Below are 22,600 nucleotides of genomic sequence, written 5' to 3' on the forward strand. Positions count from 1 at the left end.
GCGGACGCGGGGGGAGCGCGGTGCGCAGGCGCAGCTGCTCGGCCGCGTCGCCCCGGCGCTCCGGCCCAGCTCTCGTGGACAAGTCCCGACATCGCGCGCCCCTCTGCGGGACCGCCCCCTCCTCCCTCTCGGCGGCGGCGGCGGCGGCGGCGGCGGCGGCGTCGAAGGTAAACAATAGTTGCCCGGCGAGCGGCGACCGCGTCTCCCGCCGCCGGATTCGGCGGGCTGCGTGGGACCGGCGGGATCCCGGCCGGCCGGCCATGGCGGGGATGTACGCGCTGGGAGTGAGCGTCTTCTCCGACCAGGGCGGGAGGAAGTACATGGAGGACGTTACCCAGATCGTGGTGGAGCCCGAGCCGACGGCGGAGGACCAGCCGGCCCCGCCGGGCAGCGCGGTCCCGGGGCCGGGCCCGGCGGCGGCCGCCCGCGACGCTCGCGCCCCTGCCCCGGACGCCGGGGCCTCGCCGCCGCCCGGCCGCTGCTGCCGCCGCCGCTCCTCGGTGGCCTTCTTCGCCGTGTGCGACGGGCACGGCGGGCGGGAGGCGGCGCAGTTTGCCCGGGAGCACTTATGGGGCTTCATCAAGAAGCAGAAGGGCTTCACCTCGTCCGAGCCGGCGAAGGTGTGCGCTGCCATCCGCAAAGGCTTCCTCGCGTGTCACCTCGCCATGTGGAAGAAACTGGGTAAGTCGCCCGGCTTCTTGGGCGCGGGTTGCTTTTTTCTTCTTTCTTCTCTTTTTGCCCCTTTCTTTCTCCTGGCAGGTCGGGGGTTTTATAAAGCATCCGCACACCCCGTGGGTTTCCCGACTCCGAGAAAAGAGCGGTGGAGGTGGTGGAGACTTTTCGCGGGCTGGTGGAGTTTTTCAGGGTGCAGGTCCCGGGCACACAAAAGTCTCCTTGGCAAAGATAGGGGCTGCTGCTGTCTCCCCGCCACCGCTCCTCGCTGCCTTTATGTCCATCCTCCAAAGATCACGGAGGGGAAGCAGCCCTTTTCCTTCGCTGATTCATTTTGGTGGCAGACCTTAAAAAAGTGCTTTTGAAACCCGGCGCGAAATCGAAGCGAGGTTTCTACTTGGGTCAGGCAAAAGAAGCGGGAAATGGCCCAAATCGAGAGTGTTTTCTTAGAATCTGTCATAATTTTCTTCTTGATGGACTCATTCCTCTCGGTTGCCTCCTACTGGTGGTGTCAGTTTTCCAAACGGGTCCCCGAAGGCTCGTTGGAATAAAATGTAAGCTAATTTAGAAGGGCTGCGGTATCCGACAGCCTGAAATCGGGCTTGGAAGGAATTTATTTGTGATCATAAGATCTCAAATAAACGTGTAGTACTTATGGAAAAACAAAGGCGCAGAGCGTTTGGCTACCTCTCGAACCGGCTCCGTGTTAGAGGTGTGCGTAAAGTTTTGCTAGTTGTTGTTTTTTTTAAATGGTGGGCGCCTTAACGAACTGCTTCCATATAGTTCCCAGTTGTTCCAGGTTAAATGCTCTTAGAAGTTGTGAATGCCTATCAAAATGGCAAGAGATTACGAGGGATTATATGTTGAAAGGAAATGGAGACCTAAAGTTCTGAAAATTCCTTGTGGTGGTAGTTTCACCCAAGTTTTAAATGTTTTGTAAGGCAGCCAGAATTTTTGTACACAACGTATATTTCTGTATAGCATTACTGTCTATTGACGCAAAAATAAATGGCGGGTACCTTTGTTAGAGAACAGAAGTGATATTCTTCTGTCATTAAAAAAAACCATTTGTTTATGGTAGTATAATAAAGTTGCTCTATTTTCAGCAGAGGGACAGAAGCATAGAGAGAAGATTGTTTCAAGTTTGTCAAATACAGGACATTTTTAGAAAGGTATTGTTATGGAGTTGTAGGTTAGCTGCTTTCCTCGGCTGTTTTCTATTTGCTTGGCTTTCTGCCAGGAAGTCATTGATTGACTCAAAGATCAACCACTAGGCCTGGTGGAGGCGGTTCTCATCCAATCCCAAGGGCCCCTATTATGGGTTTATTTTGTTTTTGTGTGCACAGGGTAGAGCTGAAAGCACTGTAGTATATTCTAGAAATACATCATGTCATTGACTGCAGGGGAACTAGAAGTGGACAGAAAGGCAACAAGATAGAGGGAAATTAGACAAAGAACTATTTAGATCTGTTTATTTTTAGTATACTTGGAGCAATGTGAATTTGCCGTGTGTTTACGTATTTAAAAATCCTTTAAGATTTAAATTCTACTACTTGAGGGTTTTTTTTAATGCTTTGAGATTGAACCCAGAACCTCTCACATGTTAAACACAAGCTTTATCACTGGGTTACATTTCCTGGCTCATGGAGCAAATTTTTAATAAGGTAGGGTATATGCTTTCTTTTTCTTTTTTCTTTTTTTTTTAACCTCCAAGCTACACTCCTAGCCCTATTTTTTATTCTTTATTTTGAAACAGGGTTTCACTGAGTTGCAAAGAGCCTCACTAAGTAGCTAAGACTATCCGGAGAACCCTGATTCTCAGCCTTCCAAATGCTGAGATTACAAGTGTGTGGCCACCACCCCTGGCCCAGCCCTATTTTTTATTCTTTATTTTGAAACAGGGTCTTGCTAAATTGTGGAAGACCTCACTAAGTAAGGAGCTAAGGCTGGCCAGGAACCTGTGATCTTCCTGTCCCCGTCTCCCAACTACTGGGATTACAAGCATGCACCACCATGCCCAGGATTCTATGATATTAAATGTGAATGTGTTATTTTTTTTTCACATACATAACTTTTATTTTATTTGGTGGTATTGGGGGTGGAATCCAGGGGCATTCTACCTCCAAGCTACACCCCCAGCCCTATTTTTTGTTCTTTATTTTGAAACAAGATATCACTAAGTTGCAGAGGGCCTCACTAAGTAGCCAGAGACTGTTAACAAGCCTATCCTCTCAGCCTCCCAAATGCTGGGAATACAATGATGTGTCACAATGCCTGGCTTTCACATACATACTTTTAGAACCAAGTTTTCATTCTCATGATTTAAAGTTGTCTACACCAAAAGGCCGGCCGTGGTGGTGGACGTTTGTAATCCCAGCATTTGGGAGGCTGAGACCTGAGGATCCCGGTTCTTGGTTTAAGCTTACAGTTTTGTTTTTTTTTTTTTTTGGCTTGTTTTCTTTCTTAATATTCAGTACTATGAAGTGGACCCAGGGGCACCTACCATAGAAACCCCAAACAAGCTGGCTGTGGTGGCACACACCTGTATTTATGAGATGGAATGATTGCAGATTCCAGACCAGCCTCGGCAACTTAACCAGACCCTGTTTCAAAATAAAAAGAGCTGGGGGGTATAGCTTGGAGGTAGACTGCCCTGGCTTCAACCCCCAGCACCACGCACACAAAAATAAAATATATAAATAAAACAAATATTTGCTCAGGAGAACTTCACCTGTCATCATCCTGCCTCAGCTTCCCAAGTAGCTGGAATTATAGTACACCACTGTACCTGGCTTAGTTCTCCATTTTCTATAAAAGAAGCATAGATCTACAGTTTGTAGGCCAAGCCCTTTTTAGTCCACATTTAGCATCTCTATTCAGTTATATGTTACTCATGTTTCTGTCACATTAGGCTATTTACCTTTTCCCAGGGTATACTGAAATAAATAAGTAAAGTTTAAAATGTATTTTTTGTTTTTGTTCTTGTTGGTGGTGGTGGTAGGACTGGTGGTGCTAGTGTTGGGGCCTTCTACCTCAGGGCTATACCTCCAGTCCTATTTTACTTTTTATTTGTTTTTTTTTTTTTTTTTTCCTGGAAGCCCTTCTACCTCCGGGCTACACTCCCAGACCTATTTTGTATTTCTTTTATTTGGAAACAGGGTCTCTTAAGCCAGCAAGGCTGGCTCCAAACCAGCACGATCCTCCTGTCTCTGCCTCCCAAGCGCGGCGATTACAAGTGTGTGCCACCACACCCGGCAACTACATACCTTTTTGACGAGAACATAAAAATATTGTTGTAACTTGACATTAGAGAAGGTGGGTATGGTGGCACATGTCTGTAATTCCAACTACTTGGGAGACTAAGGCAAGAGGATCACAAGTTTGAAGCTGGTAACTTTGAATCCATCTGGGCAGCATAAGTGAGATCCTGATTCAAAATAAAATTTTTAAAAAGGGGTAGGTGTAGCCAGGCGTGGTGGCACATGCTTGTAATCCCAGTACTTGGGAGGCTGAGACAGGAAGGAGGATCCAGGTTCACTGCCAGCCTCAGCTACTTAGTGAGGCCTTCTACAACTTAGACCCTGTTTCAAAATAAAGAATAAAAAATCGGAGCTGGGCGTGGTGGTGCATGCTTGTAATCCCCCTGCTTGGGAGGCTGAGACGGGAGGATCACGCAGGTTTGAAGCCAGCCTCAGCTACTTAGTAAGGCTCTCAACAACTTAGTGAGACCCTGTTTCCAAATAAAAAAATATCAAAATGGGTCTGCGAGTATAGCCCGGAGGTAGAAAGCTTCTGGGTTCTACCCCCAGTACCACAAAAAGAATAAAAAATCGGGCTGGGATGTAGCTCAGAGAAAGAATATCCCTGGGTTCAAAGAAAAGGGGGTGGGGGTGTAGTTCAGCAGGGGAGTGCTTGCCTAGAATGTGAGTTTCTGGATTCAATTCCAGCACTGCCCCCACCCCTGCAAAGAGGCCTGCCATTTTTGTTTTTGTCTCTTATGTATGTGTGTCCTATTCAGTACAGTAACCACTGACTACATATGTCTAATCTTTACATTTTAATTTATTGTGGTGTAACGGGCATAGAATAAGTCGTACTTTTTTTTTTTTTTTTGGCGGTACTGGGGATGGAACCCAGGGGCATTCTACCTCCAAACTATACCCCACTTTTATTTTTTATTCTTTATTTTGAAACAGGGTCTCACTAAGTTGCAAAGGGCCTCACTAAGTAACTGAGGCTGGCTTTGAACCCGCAATCCTCCTTTCTCAGCCTCCCAAATGCTGGGATTACAAGTGTTTGTCACCACTCCTGTCTTCAATAAGTAGTACATTTTAAAGCATCCCAGTTGGTAAGTTTTGACACAGGTGTGTGTGTGTCATACCATCATGACAGTCAAGATAATAAGCATCTGTGTTTGTGTGTATGGTTCTGGGAATTGAACCCAGGGACATTCTACCTCTGAGTTTCACCCCCAGCCCAATTTTATTTTTTATTTGGAAACAATCTCATTGAGTTGATGTGAGAATTGGAGTTGCTGAGGCTGGCCTCGAATCTGTGATCCTCCTGTCTCTGCCTCCCAAATACTGGGATTACAGGCGTGTGCTACTGTGCCAGTTTAATAAGCATCTTTCACTCCAAAAAGTTTCCTTATGTTTATTTTTATTTTTCCATACTAGGGAATTGAACCCAGAGGTATTCTTGCCATATTGTATTCTTTGTTTTGAAACAAGTTCTAAGTTGCTGGGGGCCTTGTTGGGAGCCTATGATCCTCCTGACTTAGCCTCCTAAGTACTGGGATTACAAGCATGCTCTACCACACCCAACGCCCTTATGTTTATAATCACAGTTGGACCTCCATATCCACAGGTCCCACGTCCTCAGATTCAGCCAACCCTGAATCAAAAATATTTGGGGAGCCAGGCGTGGTGGCACATACTTGTAATCCCTGCACTTGGGAGGCTGAGACAGGAGGATCGCACAGGTTCGAAGCCAGCCTCAGCTACTTAGGCTCTCAGCAATTTAGTGAGATCCTGTTTCCAAACAAACTATAAAATAGGTCTGGGAGTATAGCCTGGAGGTAGAAAAGAGCTGGTTTCTACCCTCAGTACCACACACACAAAAAAATTGGGGGAGCCAGGTGTGGTGGTGCACACTTGTAATCCCAGTGCTTGGGAGGCTGAGGCAGGAGTGTCGCACAGGTTCGAAGCCAGCCTCAGCTACTTAGGCTCTCAGCAACTTAGTGAGACCCTGTTTCCAAACAAAGTATAAAATAGGTCTGGGAGTATAGCCCAGAGGTAGAAAAAGCCCCTGGGTTCCAACCCTAGTACTACAAAAAAAAAAGGGGGGGGGAAGCTGGGCACTGTGGTCCATGCCTGTAATTCCAGTACTTGGGAGGCTGAGACAGGAGGATTGCTGTCAGTAATAGAGCAAGATTCTGTTTCCAAATAAATAAAAAGAGTTAGGGTTATAACTCAGAGGTAGAATGCCCCTTGGCTCAATCTCTAGCACCACACAAGAAAGTGAGGAATTCAGGCTCAGTGGCACACGCCTGTAATCGCAGTACTTAGGAGGCTAAAACAGGAGGATTGACAGGTTTATGGTCAGCCTTAGTAACTGAGTAAGGCCCTTTGCAACTTACTGAGACCCTGCTTTAAAATAAAAGATAAAATAGAGATGAGGTATAGCTTAAAGGTAGAATGCCTCTGGGTTCAATCCCCAGTATCCCCCCAAAAAATAATAAAAAAAAAAGTTGGAGGTAGAATGTCCTTGTTCAGTACCCGGTAGCAAAAAATAAATTTATTTTTTGGAAGGGAGATACATCTGGATTGAATATATGTAGACTTTTTGGTCATTGTTCCCCAAGCAATACAATATAACAACTGTATACATAGTACTTATGTTTTATTGGGTATTATAAGTAATCTAGAGATGATTTAAGGTATATGGAGGATGTGCCTAGGTATATGCCATTTTATATAATGCATTTGAAGATTTTGGCTTCTGCCGGAATGTTGGAACCAATTCTCAGATTATCAGGCTGACTGTAATCTCTTCACCTGCTCCATCTTCTTTTCCTAGGCAATCGCTGATCTGCTTTCTGTCCTGTAGACTATTTTGTTTCTCTAGAATTTTATTTAAATTTAATGTTATGGTGTATATTCTTACAGTGTGTATTTTTGTCTTTGACTCAGCATAATTATTTTGAATGTATCCAACATATTATGAATATTAATAGTTGATTCCTTTTTATTGCCAAATATTAGTTTCTTTTTCCTTTTACTTTGTGATGGACATCTGGGTTGTTTGCAATTTTTGATTATTGCAACTAAAGCCAATATAAAGCCTTTTTTTTTTTTTTTTGCAGTAGAATGACCACTAATGTAGAAGGAGTGATAAAATTAGAAAATCACATTTGGTGATCATAATAATAATTTCAGCCAAGAAATATTGCGTAATGCTAAAACTAGTGGGTGGAAATTTAAAAGATATAATTATATTCCCTAGGAATGCTGTGAAAAATTACCAAAATTAGGTGGCTTGAAACAATAGGAATTTTTCCTTCATGGTTGTGGAGGCCAAAAAGGTGTCAGCAGGGTTGGTTCCCTCTGAATGCTCTGAGGGGGCTGTTCTGTGCTAGCGCCTAGTTCCTGCTGGTTGTAATCCTTGGCATTTTTTAGCTTGTAGACGCCTTACTCAGTCTTAACTTCCATTCTTATATTGCCTTCTCAGTCTCTTTTAAGGATACTCTTGCTTGGAATCAGTGCCTACTCTGATCCAGGATGATCTCTTTTTAAGATTCTTAACCTATTTACATCTGCAAAAACTGTTTTTCCAAATAAGGTTACATTTACAGGTTTTAGAAGGATGTATTTTTCATTTGGGGGTAAGGAGTACCTTTTAGCCTAATAAAAGGATACTTAGTGTCTCAGATTACTTCCTAAAAATGAAAAAAATTAATGTTATAGTGGAGAAAGCTGGTAGACCCCATCCAGCCTCAGCTACTTAGTAAGGTTCGACTCTCTACCCACCCCCCAACTTGGTGAGACTGTGTTTTGAAATAAAGAGTAAAAAATAGGTCAGAAGTAGCTCAGAAGTAGAGTACCCCTGGGTTCAATTCCCAGTGTGGCAAAAAAAAAAAAAAAAAAAAAAAAAGGAGTTTGGGGCAGGGTGGCACACCTTGTTTTTTATTTGGAAACAGGGTTGCAGAGGGCCTCATTAAATTGTTGAGGCTGGTCTCTAAACTGAGATCTTCTGGTCTCAGCCTCCTAAGTACTGAAACTCAAGCATTCACCACCATGCATGGATAATTTTCTTATTTTGATGGTTTAAATCGTTTGAGCTAGGCTGAGCATGGTGGTGCACGCTTGTAATCCCAGCATTCAAGAGGTGGAGACCAGAGTATCGCAGTTTGTGGAGAGCCTCAGCTACTTAGTGAGGCCCTTGCAACTCAGTGAGCAGTGAGATCCTGTTTCAAAAATAAAGAATATAAAAGTAGGGCTGGGAATGTCACTCAGAGGTAGAATGCTCCTGGGTTCCATCCCCAGTACCGCGGTGTGTGTGTGTGTGTGTGTGTGTGTGTGTGTGTGTGTGTGTTTGAGCTAAGGATTGTTTTGGGACCATAACTCCTTAATTTGGCAGTGTTGGAAAGTGGAGCCTAGTGGGAAGTCTTTTGTCATGGAAGAGCTCTCAGAAATTCACTAATGTTTTCTCTAGAGAATGGGTTAGCTATGGAGGGGATTCAGACCCCTTGAAAACTCTTCCCTCTACCCTCACTTGCCTTTCCCTTTTTGCCATGAGTTAGAAGATCACCAAGTCCTGACCAGAAGCCCACAAGATATGGCTACCCATTTTAGGCTTTCTAGCTTTCAGAACCAGAAGCCCAAATAAATTTTTGGTTTTTATAAATTACCCAGTTTTAAGTATTCTGTTATAGCAAAAGAAAATAGTTTAAGACAATAGTTGATTATGAAGGAGAATCCTCCTTGTTTGTAAGAATTAGATACAATAAATATTCAGGAATAATGGAATATCTTGGTGGTTTAATCACTATTGGTTCAAAAAAAAAAGTTCTTTGAATTATTGCAAAAAAGAAAGAGCTGAAGAAACAGGCACCAAAACGATCAGAATCCTGTGAACCTCCAGGAGTGTATGTGGCAGTTTCATCAGGGTCTTGGTGCTGTATTTATACTAGACAACAGAGGGTATCTTACTTTGGTAAAGGAAATACACCAGAAATCGCAGCAGTGTTTATCATCACCACTTCCATATAATAATCTTCCTATTTTCCAAGAGAATTTTCAGAAGTTTGCAATGGTCAAACTCTAGAATGGAATATATTAGGATCACCACCATTGTTACTTTTTTTTCTTTTCTTTTTTTTTTTTATGGGTCTGGGATGGAACTCAGAGGCATTTGACTTCCGAGCTACACCCCCTGCCCAATTTTTTTTTATTCTTTATTTTGAAACAGGGTCTCACTGAGTTGCGGATAACCTCACTAAGTAGCTGAGGCTGTCTGCAAACCGTGATCCTCCTGTCTCAGCCTCCCGAATGCCCGGGATTACAACCATGCGCCACCACGCCCGGTCACCATTGTTACTTTCATGTTTTACTGGTGGCCCCAGTCTTTGATTAGTAAAGGGATGTGGTCATGCCTTTAATTTACTATTTCAGAGGACAGATCATTGTTGGTGTTCTTCAAAGACTTGTACTTGGAATGTTCTAGCATAAAAGGCTTCCTATCCTGTCCATTAAGAACTCTGAGGGAGCAGGGCATGGTGAGGCATACCTATAATCCTTGCTACTCTGGAAACAGGTAGGAGGATTGCAAGCCTGTGCAATTTGGCAAGACACTGTCTCAAAATAAAAATAAAAATTTTATTTTTTGTGTATGGTATAAATCAGGATACAGTATCATTCTTTTGCATGTGAGTTTATTTTTTATTTTTATTTTTTTGTGGGTCTGGGGATGGAACCCAGGGGCATTCGACTTCTGAACAACACCCTTTGCTCTTTTTATTATTCTTTATTTTGAAACAGGGTCTCTCTAAGTTGCTAGGGCCTAAGTAGCTGAGGCTGTCCACGAACTGAGATCCTCTGGTCTCAGCCTCCTAAATTCTGGGATTACAAGCATGTGCTACCCAGCCGGGCTGAGTTTATGTTTTAATTTAATGTGCTACTGGGGACTGAATCCAGGGAAATCCTACCTCTGAGCTATACTCACAGCTCTTTTTTATTCTTTATTTTGAAACAGGGTCTCACTAAGTTTTGGAGAGCCCCACAAGTTGCTGAGGATGGCCATGAACCTGCAGTCCTCATATGTCAGCTTCCCAAATACTGGGATTACAAGCATGTACCACCACACCTGGACGAGGGGGATTCTATATCTAAACCACACTCCTTTCTCTATTTTTAAATTCTTGTAGTACTTGGGATTGAATTGGGCATTCTTATTTAGTTTTTTTTTTGGGGGGGGGCACTAGGAATGGAATCCAGGGCATTCTGCCTCTGAGCTAAAGCCCCAGTCCTATTTTATTTTTCTTTTGAAACAGGATCTTGCTAGGTTGATGAGCATCACTATTTGCTGAGGCTGTCCTTGACCCCGCAATCCTCCTGTCTTAGCCTCCCAGGTACTGGGATTACAAGTGCGCACTTCCATGCCCAGCCAACCCAGGGGCATTCTTCCTCTGAGCTACACCCCAGCCCTTTTTTTAATTCTATTTTGAAACAGGGTCTCACTGAGTTGCAAATGGCCTCACTAAATGGCTGAGACTGGCTGTGAACCCACATCCTCCTGTCTCAGCCTCCCGAGTGCTGGGATTATTACAAGCATGCACCACCATACTCTGCTTATTTTTTCACTTTTGAGTCAGTGTCTCACTAAGTTGCAGAGGGCTTTGCTAAAGTCGCTGAGGCTGTCTTTGAAGCTATGATCCTCTTGTTTCAGCCCCCCAAGTACTGTGATTTAGGTGTGCGTCACCATGACTGGCTTCCAACACCATTTATTAAAGAAATCTTTTCCTCATTTGATACCCTTGTCAAAAATTAGTTGAGTGCACATGCATGGATCCGGGCTCTACTCTGTTCTTTTGGCTTATTTTTATGCCAGATCCTCCTGTCTCATTGTATTTTGATTGCTATAGCTTATAGTATAGCTTCATATCCAGAAGTATTATTGTATTGTGTTGTATTGTTTTATATCCAGAAGTGTAATCCCTCCAGGTTTATTCTTTGTCAAGAGTGGTTTGGCTAGCAGGGCACTTTGGCACACATTTGTAATCCCAGTTCTTGGGAGACTGAAGCAGGCGAATCACAGGTTGGAGACCAGCCTCAGAACTTAGTGAGACCCTCTACAACTCAGTGACACCTTGTTTGGGGGTGTATCTCAGAGGGTAGAATGCTCCTGGGTTCTTTTCCTAGTAATACACACACACACACACACACACACACACACACACACACACACACACTGCTTTGGCTATTTGGGTCCTTTTGTGGTCCAAATTAATTTTAGGATCGATTTTTTTCTATTTTTGTGGAAAATGACATTGCAATGTTGATAGGGATTCCATGGAATTTGTAGAAGGCTTGGAGTACTATGGACTATTTTAACATTGTTCTTCTGATTCGTGAACATGGGTTATCTTTCCATTTATTTATGTCTTTGAATTGTTAAATCAGTATTTTATTTGTTTTGGTTGGGGATTGAAAGCAAGACCTTTGGCATATTAGGCAAGTTTCCTACCATTAAGCTACACCCTAAGCCCTAAAAATGTGTGTGTGTGTGTGTGTGTGTGTGTGTGTGTGTGTGTGTGTGTACTGGGAATTGAACTCGGGCATTCTACCTCTGAACTACACACCTAGTCCTATTTTTTATTCTTTATTTTGAAACAGGGTCTCACTAAGTTGTGGAGGGCTTCAGTGTGTGTGTGTGTGTGTGTGTGTGTGTGTGTGTGTGTGTGTGTTACTGGGGACGGAACCCAGGGGCATTCTACCTATGAACTACACCCACAGGCCTACTTTTTATTCTTTATTTTGAAATGGTCTCACTGAGTTGCAAAGGGCCTCACTAAGTAGTAGTTGAGGCTGTCTGCAAACTGCGATCCTCCTGTCTTAGACTCCTAAATGGTGGGATTACAAGCATGCACCACCACACCTGACCCAACTCTCATGTTTTTATATTGATTTTTGTATACTGAAACTTTACTGAATAAGTTTGTTTCTTTGTTTTTGTGGTCCTGGGAATGGAATCCAGGGGCAGTCTAACTCCAAGCTATATCCCCAGCCCTATTTTTAATTTATTTTGTATTTTTGTTTGTTTGTTTGTTTGCTTGTTTATTGTGGTACTGGGGATGGAACTAGGACATTCTACCTCTGAGCTACACCCCCAGCCCTATTTTTTATTCTTTATTTGGTATGAGCTACACTCAAAGGACTTTGCTAAGTAGCTGATGCTGTCCTTTGCTAAGTAGCTGATGCTGTCCGCTAACCATGATCCTCTTGTCTCAGCCTCCCAAATGCTGGGATTATAAGCGTGCGCCACCATTGGAAATAGAACCCAGGGGCATTATAACTCCAAGCTACACCCCCAGGCCTTTTTATTTGTTTATTTTTGTTTGTTGTGGTACTGGGGGTGGAACCCAGGGGCTTTTCTACCTCGGGCTCTACTCCCAGACCTATTTTATACTTTATTTGGAAACAGGGTCTCACTAATTTGCTGAGAGCCTCACTAAATTAGCTGAGGCTGGCTTTGAACCTATGCGATCCTCTTGTCTCAGCCTTCCCAAGCGCTGGGATTACAAGCGTGCGCCACCACGCCTGGCTTTAGTCTTTTTATTTTTGAAACAGAGTCTCACTGAGCTGTGAAGGGCCTTGCTAAGTGGCTGAGGCTGTCCTGGAACTGCGATCCTTCGGTCTCAGCCTGCAGGTTCCCAAATGCTGGTACTACCAGCATGAGCCACTACACCTGGCTATGTTGTATTTTGAAATAGGGTGTCACGGAGTTGCAAAGGGCCTCACTAAGTAGCTGAGGCTGTCCATGAACCGCGATCCTCTCAGCCTCCCAAATGCTGGGATTACAGGCGTGCACTACCACGCCTGGCTTATTTTTTATTGTGGTGTCTTTGGGATTTTCTACAAGTAATAACATGTCATCAGCAGACAGTTTTATTACTTTCTTAATTCAGATGCCTTTTATTTTGTTTCTTTTGTTTTGTACTGGGAATTGAACCCAGGAACATTCTACTTCTGAGCTACCTTTCCAGTCCTTTTTATTTTGGAACATGGTCTTGCTGCTTGCAGGTCTGAGGACTGAGGCTGTCCTCAAACCTGCAATCCTCCTTTCTCAGCTTTGGTTTCCCAATTACTGGCTGGGATTACAGGTATGTGCCATCATGCCCATTCTCTTATGTTTCGTTTCACCCGCCCACCTGCCTGCCTGTCTGCCTTCATTCCTTCCATATTGGGGATGGAAACCAGAGGTGTTCTAGCATTACACCTCCAACCTGATTTTTATTTCCAAAATAAAAAATAAAAAGAGCTGGGAACTGGGTATGGTGGCACACACTTGTAATCTCAGTACTTGGAGGTTGGGACAGGAGGCTCGCAGGTTCACAACCAGCCTCAGCTACTTAGTGAGGCCATCTGTAACTTAGAACCTATTTCAAAACAAAGAATAGGCCGGGCATGGTAGTGCATGCTTGTAATTCCAGTACTTGGGAGGCTGAGACAGGAGGATCGTGTAGGTTCGAAGCCAGCCTCAGCTACTTAGTGAGACTCTCAGCAGCTTAGTGAGACCCTGTTTCCAAATAAAATATATGAATTAGGTCTGGGAGACTGGGCGTGGTGGTGCACACTTGTAATCCCAGGATTTGGGAGGCTGAGACAGGAGGATCACGGTTTGAGGACAGCCTCAGTTACTACTTAGTGAGGCCCTTTGCAACTCAGTGAGACCCTGTTTCAAAATAAAGAATAAAAAAAAAATAGGGCTGGAGGTGTAACTTGGAGGTAGAATGCCCCTGGATTCTATCTCCAGTACTGCCAAAAATAAATAAAATAAAATAAAAGCTCTGGGAGTGTAGCCTGGAGGTAGAAGGTCCCTGGGTTAAGCCGGGCTTGGTGGCGCACGCTAGTAATCCCAGCATTTCGGAGGCTGAGACCTGGAGGATCGCAGTTCGCGGACAGCCTCAGCTACTTAGTGAGGCCCTCTGCAACTCAGTGAGACCCGGTTTCAAAATAAAGAAAAAATAGAGCTGGAGGTGTAGCTCGGAGGTCAAATGTTCCATCCCCAGACCCGCAAAAAAATAAATAAAAATAAATAAATAAAAATAGGTCTGGGGATGTAGCTCAGAGGTAGAATGCCCTCTGGGTTCTATCCCCAGTACTAAAAAAAAAAAAAAAAAAAAAAGAAAGAAAGAAAAGAAAAGAAAGAAATGGGGAATGTGTATAACCCAGTACGTGGGAGGCTGAGACATGGAGGATTGGAGGATTACAGGTTGGAGGACAGCCTCAGCAATTAAGGAAAAACCTGTTTTGTTTTGTTTTTGGCAGTACTGGGGATTGAACCCAGGGGTATTCTACACCAGCAGCCCTATTCTTTCTCCCTCCCTCTCCCTCTCCCTCTCCCTCTCTCTCTCTCTCTCTCTCTCTCTCTCTCTCTCTCTCTCTCTTTCTTTCTTTTCCTCTTTCTTTCTTTCTTTCTTTCTTTCTTTCGTATGGGGTTTGAACCCAGGGGCATTTGACCTCCGAGCTACAACACCTGCTCTTTTTTTTTGGGGGGTGGTACTGGGGTTCCTGGAAGCCCTTCTACCTCCGGGCTACACTCCCAGACCTATTTTTATATTTTTATTTGGAAACAGGGTCTCTTAAGCCAGCGCGGCTGGCTTCGAACCTCCGCGATCCTCCTGTCTCCGCCTCCCAAGCACGGGGATTACAAGCGTGTGCCACCACGCCTGGCCCCCTGCTCTATTTTTTATTCTTTATTTTGAAACAGGGTCTCACTGAGTTGCAGAGGGCCTCACTAAGTAGCTGAAGCTGTCTGTGAACCGTGATCCTCCAGGTCTCAGCCTCCCAAATGCTGGGATTACAAGCATGCGCCACCATGCCCGGCTATTCTTTATTTTGAAATAGAGTCTCACTAAGTTGTAGAGGGCCTCACTAAGTAGCTGAGACTGGCCACGAACCTGCGATCCTCCCACTCAGACTCCCAAGTACTGGAAAACCCCATTTTAAGATTAAAAAATAAAAAGTAAGCCGGGCATGGTGGCACACACTTGTAATCCCAGCATTTGGGAGGCTGAGACAGGAGGGCCTACTTAGTGGGGCCCTTTGCAACTCAGTGAGACCCTCTTTCAAAATAAAGAATAAAAAATAGGGCTGAGGATATCACCTAGAGGTAGAATGTTCTAGGGTTCTATTACCACAAGAAAAAGAAAAAAAGAAAAAGTGGGCCTGGTGGTGCATGCTTGTAATCCTAGTATTTGGGTGGCTGAGACTAGAAGATTGCAGGTTTGAGGATAGCCTCAGCAACTAGTAAGACTCTTAGCAACCTAGGGAGATCTCTTTCCAAGTAAGAAATAAAATCAATTTGGGGATGCAGCTTAGAGGTAGAATGCCTCTGGGTTCAATTCCCAGTACACAAAAAATAAAATAGGACTGGGAGTCTAGTTTAGAGGTAGAGTGCCTGTGAGTTCAATCCCTAGTAACAAACAATAAATGGGGTTGGGATGTAGCTCCGTGGTAGAGCTATATTGTGGGTTTTGCTTGCTGAAATAATTGGGTTTTAAAATTTGTCTAATGCCTTTTTTAAAAACATGTATTAAGTGAGTATATGATTTTTTTATTGTACTAGGGAATGAACCCAAGAACACTCTACCTCTGAGCTACACCTCTGCTCTATTTTATTTTTTTATTTTGAAACAGTCTCATTAAGTTGCTGAGGGCCTCACTGAATTGCTGAGGCTAGCTGTAAACCTGTTATCCTCCTATCTCAGCTTCCCAAATTCTGGGATGATAGGCATGTGCACCACGTCTGGAGGTCACAGGGTTTTTATCCTTCCATCTGTCAGTGTGGTATTTCTTATTGGTTTATGTATTTTGAACCATCCTCTTATCCCAAGGATAAATCTCACTTGATCATAGCATATAATCTATTTAGTTTTCTAAAATAATGGTAATAAACTGGGCTTGAAGGTGCACACCTGTAATCCTAGTACTTGGGATGTTGCGCCGGGGGATCACATGTTTGAGGACAATCTCAGCTATTTAGACCCTTGTTTCAAAATAAAGAATAAAAAATAGGGCAAGGGGTGTAGCTCGGAGGTAGAATGGCCCTGGGTTCCATCCTCAGTACCAAAAATTAAATAAAGAAATAGGACTGGGGGTATAGCTACCTTGTAGGTAGAATGCTCCTGGGTTCAATCCCCAGTACCACAAAAAGAAAAAAAAAGAAAAAGAAAATAGGGCTGGGGTGTCAATCAGAGGTAGAGTGCCTCTGAGTTCAATCCCTAGTCTCTCCTCCAAAAACGAAGAGGGGAGCCGGGCGTGGTGGCGCACGCTTGTAATCCCAGCGTTTGGGAAGCTGAGACAGGAGGATCGCACAGGTTCGAAGCCAGCCTCAACTACTTAGTGAGGCTCTCAGCAACTTAGTGAGCCCCTGTTTCCAAATAAAGTACAAAATAGGTCTGGCAGTATAGCCTGAAGGTAGAAAAGCCCCTGGGTTCCACCCCCATTACTACAAAAAAAAAAAAAAAGTGGGGGAGCTGAGGGGCATAGTGCAGAGGAAAGCCCCTTTGTTCAAACCCCCTCCCCCATACACACAAAGAATAACTGCCAGGCGTGGTGGTGCATGCTTATAATCCCAATACTTGGGAGGTCAAGGCAGGATGATTGGTTTTAAGTTTGTAGCCAGCCTTAGCAACTTAGCAAGGTGTCAGCAACTCATCAAGACCCTGTTTCCAAATAAAAAACAAGTCGGGTGTGATGGTGCACACTTGTAATACCAGCATTAGGGAGGCTGACACCTGAGGATTGAGGTTTGCATAGCCGAGTAGCTGAGGATAGAGCCTCAGCTACTTAGTGAGGCCCTCTGCAAATTAGTGGGACCCTGTTTCAAAATAAAGAGTAAAAAATAGGGCAGGGGTTGTAGCTCAGAGGTCGAAGGCTCCTGGGTTCTATCCCCAGACCTGCAAAAAAAATAAAAAAAATTAAAGAGACTAAAAATATAGGGCCGGGGGGAGCTGGGCGTGATGGCGCACGCTTGTAATCCCAGTATTCAGGAGGCTGAGACCGGAGGATGGCAGTTTGTGGGCAGCCTCAGCTACTTAGTGAGGCCCTCTGCAACTCAGTGAGACCCGATTTCAAAATAAAGAATAAAAAATAGGGCAGGGGTTGTAGCTCGGAGGTTGAATGCCCTTAGGTCCTATCCCCAGAACTGCAAAATAAATAAATAAATAAATAAATAAACAAATAAATAAAAATTTAAAAGTAGGGCTGGGGTGTGGCTCAGATGTACAGTGTCCCTGGGTTCCATCCCTAGCATTGCAAAAAAAAAATATATGTATATATATATATACATACATACATACATACATACATACATACATACATAAATAGCCGGGCATGGTGGTGCATGCTTGTAATCCCCGCACTTGGGAGGCGGAGACAGGAGGATCGCACAGGTTCATAGTCAGCCTTGCTGACTTAAGAGACCCTGTTTCCAAATAAATAAAAAATATAAAATAAGTCTGGGAGTGTAGCCCGGAGGTAGAAGGGCTTCCAGGAACCCCAGTGCCACAAATAAATAAATAAATAAATAAATAAATAAATAAATAAATAAATAAATAAACAAACAAACAAACAATAAAAATATAAAAAATATTAGACCAGGTGTGGAGGCTCACATTTGTAATCCTAGTGCTTGAGAGACTAAGACAGGAGGCTTGCTGTAGGTTCGAAGCCAGCCTCAGCTACTTAGTGAGGCTCTCAGCAACTTAGACCCTGTTTCCAAATAATGTATAAAATAGGTCTTGGAATGCAGGCCAGAGATAGAAAACCCCTGGGTTTCATCCCCAGTACCCCCCCACACACACACATAAATAAAATACACACCTGGGTGTGTAGTTTAGCAGTAGAATGCCCCTGAATTCATCTCCAGGAACACACACACACACACACACACACACACACACACACACACGCCGCTCCCTGCCCCTTGGCTGAATATATAAAGTTAACCTGAATGTACCCTACCTAGTTATTTTTATTTTATTTTGTGGTACTGGTTATTGAACCCAGAGGAATTCTATCTCTTGAGTTACACTCCCAGCCCCCATCTTTTTTATTTTTAATTAATTAATTTTTTGCGGGTCTGGGGATGGAACCCAGTGGCATTTGACCTCTGAGCTATACCTCCTGCCCTATTTTTTTTATTCTTTATTTTGAAACAGGTTCTCACCAATTGGGAAGGTTCTCAGTAGTTGAGGCTGTCTGTGAACCAGTGGTTCAAAGCCAGCCTCAGCTACTTAGTGAAGCTTTCAACAACTTAGACTGTTTCCAAATAAAGTATAAAAATAGGTCTGGCAGTATAGCCTGGGAGGTAGAAAGCCCCTGGGTTCCACCCACAGTGCCACCAAAAATAAATAAAATTAACAAAGTAGCCCATTTTTTACTCCAGAAAGTGACCTTTCAAATCCCTTTTCTCTGTAACACAACTACCTTTTATCATGACCTTTTTTTAGGCTGTGCTTTCACTTCCCTAAGTAAACTTTGTGTGTGTGTGTGTGTGTGTGGGGGGGGTGTCTGGGTGTGGAACCCAGGGGCATTCAACCTCTGAAATACACCCCCAGGCCTACTTTTTTTTATTCTTTTTTTTTTTTTTTTTTTTTGGTGGTACTGGGGTTTCTGGAAGCCCTTCTACCTCCGGGCTACACTCCCAGACCTATTTTTACATTTTTTATTTGGAAACAGGGTCTCCTAAGCCAGCGCGCGCGGCTGGCTTCGAACCTGCGCGATCCTCCTGTTTCTGCCTCCCAAGCGCGGGGATTACAAGCGTGCGCCACCACGCCCGGCTTTATTCTTTATTTTGAAACAGGGTCTCACTAAGTTGTGGAGGGGCTCACTAAGTAGCTGAGGTTGTCTGCGAACTGCAGTCCTCTGGTCTCAGCCTCCCGAATGCTGGGATTACAAGTGTGTGCCACCACGTCTGGCTCTAAGTAAACTTCTTATATTCCCCTAAAAAATAAAAACCGGGACATAATGGTGCATATCTGCAAGCCTAGTGCATCGTGAGACAGGAAAATTGAAGGTTTGAGGCCAGCCTCAGGAATTTTGGGAGACTGTGTTTTAAAATAATAAAATAAGGCTAGGAGTGTAGTTTGGAGGTAAAATGTCCGTGGGTTTTTTTTTTTTTAAGATTTAAAGAAGTTTATTAAAAGATAGAAATACAGAGAATAGGTCCAGCTCCATACTAGACTGGCATGGAGGGATGACTTGAATGAGTACACTCGTCCCTGGGTTTAATCTCCTGTATTTGCAAACACACACACACACACACACACACAAAACAGTTTTTTAGAAAATCTAAGTGGCGCCAGGCCTGGTGGCACACACTTGTAATCCCAGCGCTTGGGAGGCTGAGACAGGAGGATCACGTAGCCAGCCTCAGGTACTGAGTGAGGCTCTCAGCAACTTAATGGGACCCTGTTTCCAAATAAAGTATAAAATAGGCCTGGTAGTATAGCCCAGAGGTAGAAAAGCCTGTGGGTTCCACCCTCGGTACCACAAAAAAGAAAGAGAAAAAAAAAAAAAAAGAAAAGGAAAGAAAGGAAGAAAGAAAGAAAGAATCTAAGTGGCTGGCTTTAGATTTTACTTATAGCTGGCCTGTAACTTAGTTGTAGAACACTTGCCTAGTAAATGCAAGGCACTGTGTTGAATTTCTAATATTGTAAAAAACAAAACAAAACAATATATCCTTGTCTCTAAATGTAGTTAGTACTGAGAGTTCTGTGTAAATAGTAAATCTCTATCCTATATTTTCCTAGGATTGGATTGATAGTTGTATTATAGTTATGTTGTTTATAAAATTATATTTATTAATATATTAATGTATTAACAAATCTTTGAGTAACCTTCAAAGTATTTTACTCAATTTTTTTTCTATGTTAATTCAGATGTTAATATGCTAATTTAGAGCCAGACATGGTGGCATGTACTTGAAATCCCAGTGCTTGGGAGGCTGAGACAGGATCCAGGTTCACAGTCAGCCTCAGCTACTTAGTGAGGCACTCTGGAACTTAATGAGACCCTGTTTCAATTAAAAAATTAAAAAATTGGGCTAGGGGTGTAGCTTGGAGGTAGAATGCCCCTGGGTTCAATCCCTAGCACCACACACACACACACACACACACACACACACACACGCACGCACACTAATTTAGGATATGTTGCTATTTGTATTTTGACACTGTACTGGTGTTCATACCTGAAAGAATAAAATATTTTATTTTTTATTACAGCAGAATGGCCAAAGACCATGACAGGTCTTCCTAGTACATCAGGAACAACCGCCAGTGTGGTCATCATCCGAGGTATGAAGATGTATGTAGCTCACGTAGGTGACTCAGGGGTGGTCCTTGGAATTCAGGATGACCCGAAGGATGATTTTGTCAGAGCGGTGGAAGTGACGCAGGACCATAAACCAGAACTTCCCAAGGAAAGAGAACGAATTGAAGGACTCGGTGGGAGGTAATCATTCTCTTTTGTCTTTCCTCTCTCGGTTTTGTTTTGCTCTTTTTTCTCTTACAGTGAAGCTAATTTCTTAGTATTTAGGGTTTTAGTTTTCCTTCTACCAAAGCCATCTATGCTCATTTATTTCATTGTTTTGAATTGACTGCTTTATTTCAAATAATGACTCCAAAGGGAAAACAATATTTCAGTGGGCCTCAAGTAACAGTGCATGCCAGGTTTTATTGAAAACCCTTCACATTGCCGGGCGTGGTGGTGCACCCCGAGCTTGAGCTTGGAAGGCGGAGACAGGAGGATCACGCAGGTTCGAAGCCAGCTGCTCTGGCTTAAGAGACCCTGTTTCCAAATAAAAATATAAAAATAGGTCTGGGAGTGTAGCCCGGAGGTAGAAGGGCTTCCAGTACCACCCCCAAAAAAAAAAAAAAAAAAAAAAAAGAAGAAGAAGACCCTTCACATGAATACTTATGAGCAGAGCAGAGTCTAATGTATGTGATGTGAGTTGCAGATATTGTTTTTATAGTTTCTTTTGATGATGCTCCTGGGTTTTTTCTTACCTGTTTTTTCTGTTGTCTTGTGGGTTTTGTGCCATACTTTCAGTGAGATAAAACATTTAGTGAGAGAGGTGGCATTGTTTTATATTTTTGCAAATCTTTTTAATGTCTGGCTTAATAGGTGACAGCTAAAGTCTCATGTTTTGTGTACTCTGTCATGATATTTTGTTTGCAGTCCCTGAAGTAAATCTGTTCTTATATAAGATGATGATTGGAAAGGGGAGGGGGTATTTGATAGCTTTCTCATTTATTCTTGGATACCATTCCAAAACTCAGTAAGTGGTCCTTTTTTTTTTTTCTTCCCATACTACTGGGGATTGAACCTAGGGTTATTCTACCTTCAAGCTACATAACCAGCCCCTTGTGTTTTTTATTTTTTAATTTTTTTTTTTGGTGGTACTGGGGTTCCTGGAAGCCCTTCTACCTCTGGGCTACACTCCCAGATCTGTTTTTTATATTTTTATTTGGAAACAGGGTTTCTTAAGCCAGCGTGGCTGTCTTCGAACCTGCGCGATCCTCCTGTCTCCGCCTCCAAAGCGCCGGGATTACATGTGTGTGCCACCACGCCCGGCTGTGTTTTTTATTTTGAAACAATATCTCGTTAGATTACTGAGTCTCACTAAATTTTGAGGCTGGTTTCAAACCTATGATCATGCAGTTTCAGCCTCCCAAGTACTGGGATTGCAAATATGTACAACTACTCCCAGCAGTGGTAGTTTCTTCAAGGTTATATTGTGGTATTTGATGTATATTAATGAACTTTTCTTAGCTTTTTACAAGCTATTGGTCTCGATTAAGAGCCATTGGATAGTTGGATTTTTTGTAATCCATGCATGTTTTTATTATTTATTTTTAGAGCACTTTTATTTTACCTTTTTTTTTTTTTCCTGTATTAAGGATGGAACCCAGAGGTATTCTACCTCCAAACTACACCCCAGCCCTATTTTTTTTTTTTTTTTTTTTTTTTTGGTGGTACTGGGTTTCCTGGAAACCCTTCTACCTCCCAGCTCTAAGGGTCTCTTAAGCCAGCGAGGCTGGTTTCGAACATGCGTGATCCTCCTGTCTTTGCTTCCCAAGCACAGGGATTACAAGCGTGCATCACCACACCTGGCCTTATTTTTTATTCTTTATTTTGAAACAGGGTCTCAGTGAGTTGCAAAGGGCCTAAGTAGTAGCTGAGGCTGTTGGTGAACTGTGATTCTCCTGTCTCAGCCTCCCAAATATTGGGATTACAAGCGTGCATCACCATGCCCAGCTTTTAGAGCACTTTTTAATTCACAGCAAGATTGAAGGAGAAACTCGGCATGTGGCGCAGTTATAGTCCCAATACTTGGGAGGCTGAGACAGGATAATGGCAGATTCAAGACCTTAGCAACTTAATGCCCTGTTTCAAAACAAAAAAATAGAAAAAATAGGGTAGGGGTATAGCTTGGAGGTAGAATGCCCCTGGGTTCCATCTCCAGTGCCATAAAAAAAAAAAAAATCAAGCTGGGTGAGGTGGTACATGCTTCCATTGTTTGGGAGGCTGAGATAGGAGGATCACAGGTGTTCCCAGCCAGCCTCAGCTACTTAGTGAAACTAATAACAACTTAGTGAGAACCTTTTTAACTAAAGAATAGGGCTGGGAATATAGCTCAG

At 43.4% G+C, this 22,600-nt stretch overlaps 1 protein-coding gene across 1 annotated transcript in view; it reads left to right on the top strand.

Annotated features, from left to right (window-relative positions):
- Positions 1 to 260: 260 nt before the first annotated feature.
- PPM1D (protein phosphatase, Mg2+/Mn2+ dependent 1D) overlaps positions 261 to 22,600 on the top strand; it is a gene marked incomplete at both ends in the record, with an annotated part of 58,695 nt that continues 36,355 nt past the window's right edge. The window contains 2 exons of the mRNA XM_080712498.1: positions 261 to 681; positions 20,183 to 20,411. Of these exons, the coding sequence (XP_080568624.1) occupies positions 261 to 681; positions 20,183 to 20,411 (650 nt within the window). The remainder of the gene's footprint in view (positions 682 to 20,182; positions 20,412 to 22,600) is intronic.

The sequence above is a fragment of the Muscardinus avellanarius genome, assembly GCF_963383645.1.
Source record: "Muscardinus avellanarius genome assembly, chromosome: 16".
Lineage (NCBI taxonomy): Eukaryota > Metazoa > Chordata > Mammalia > Rodentia > Gliridae > Muscardinus > Muscardinus avellanarius.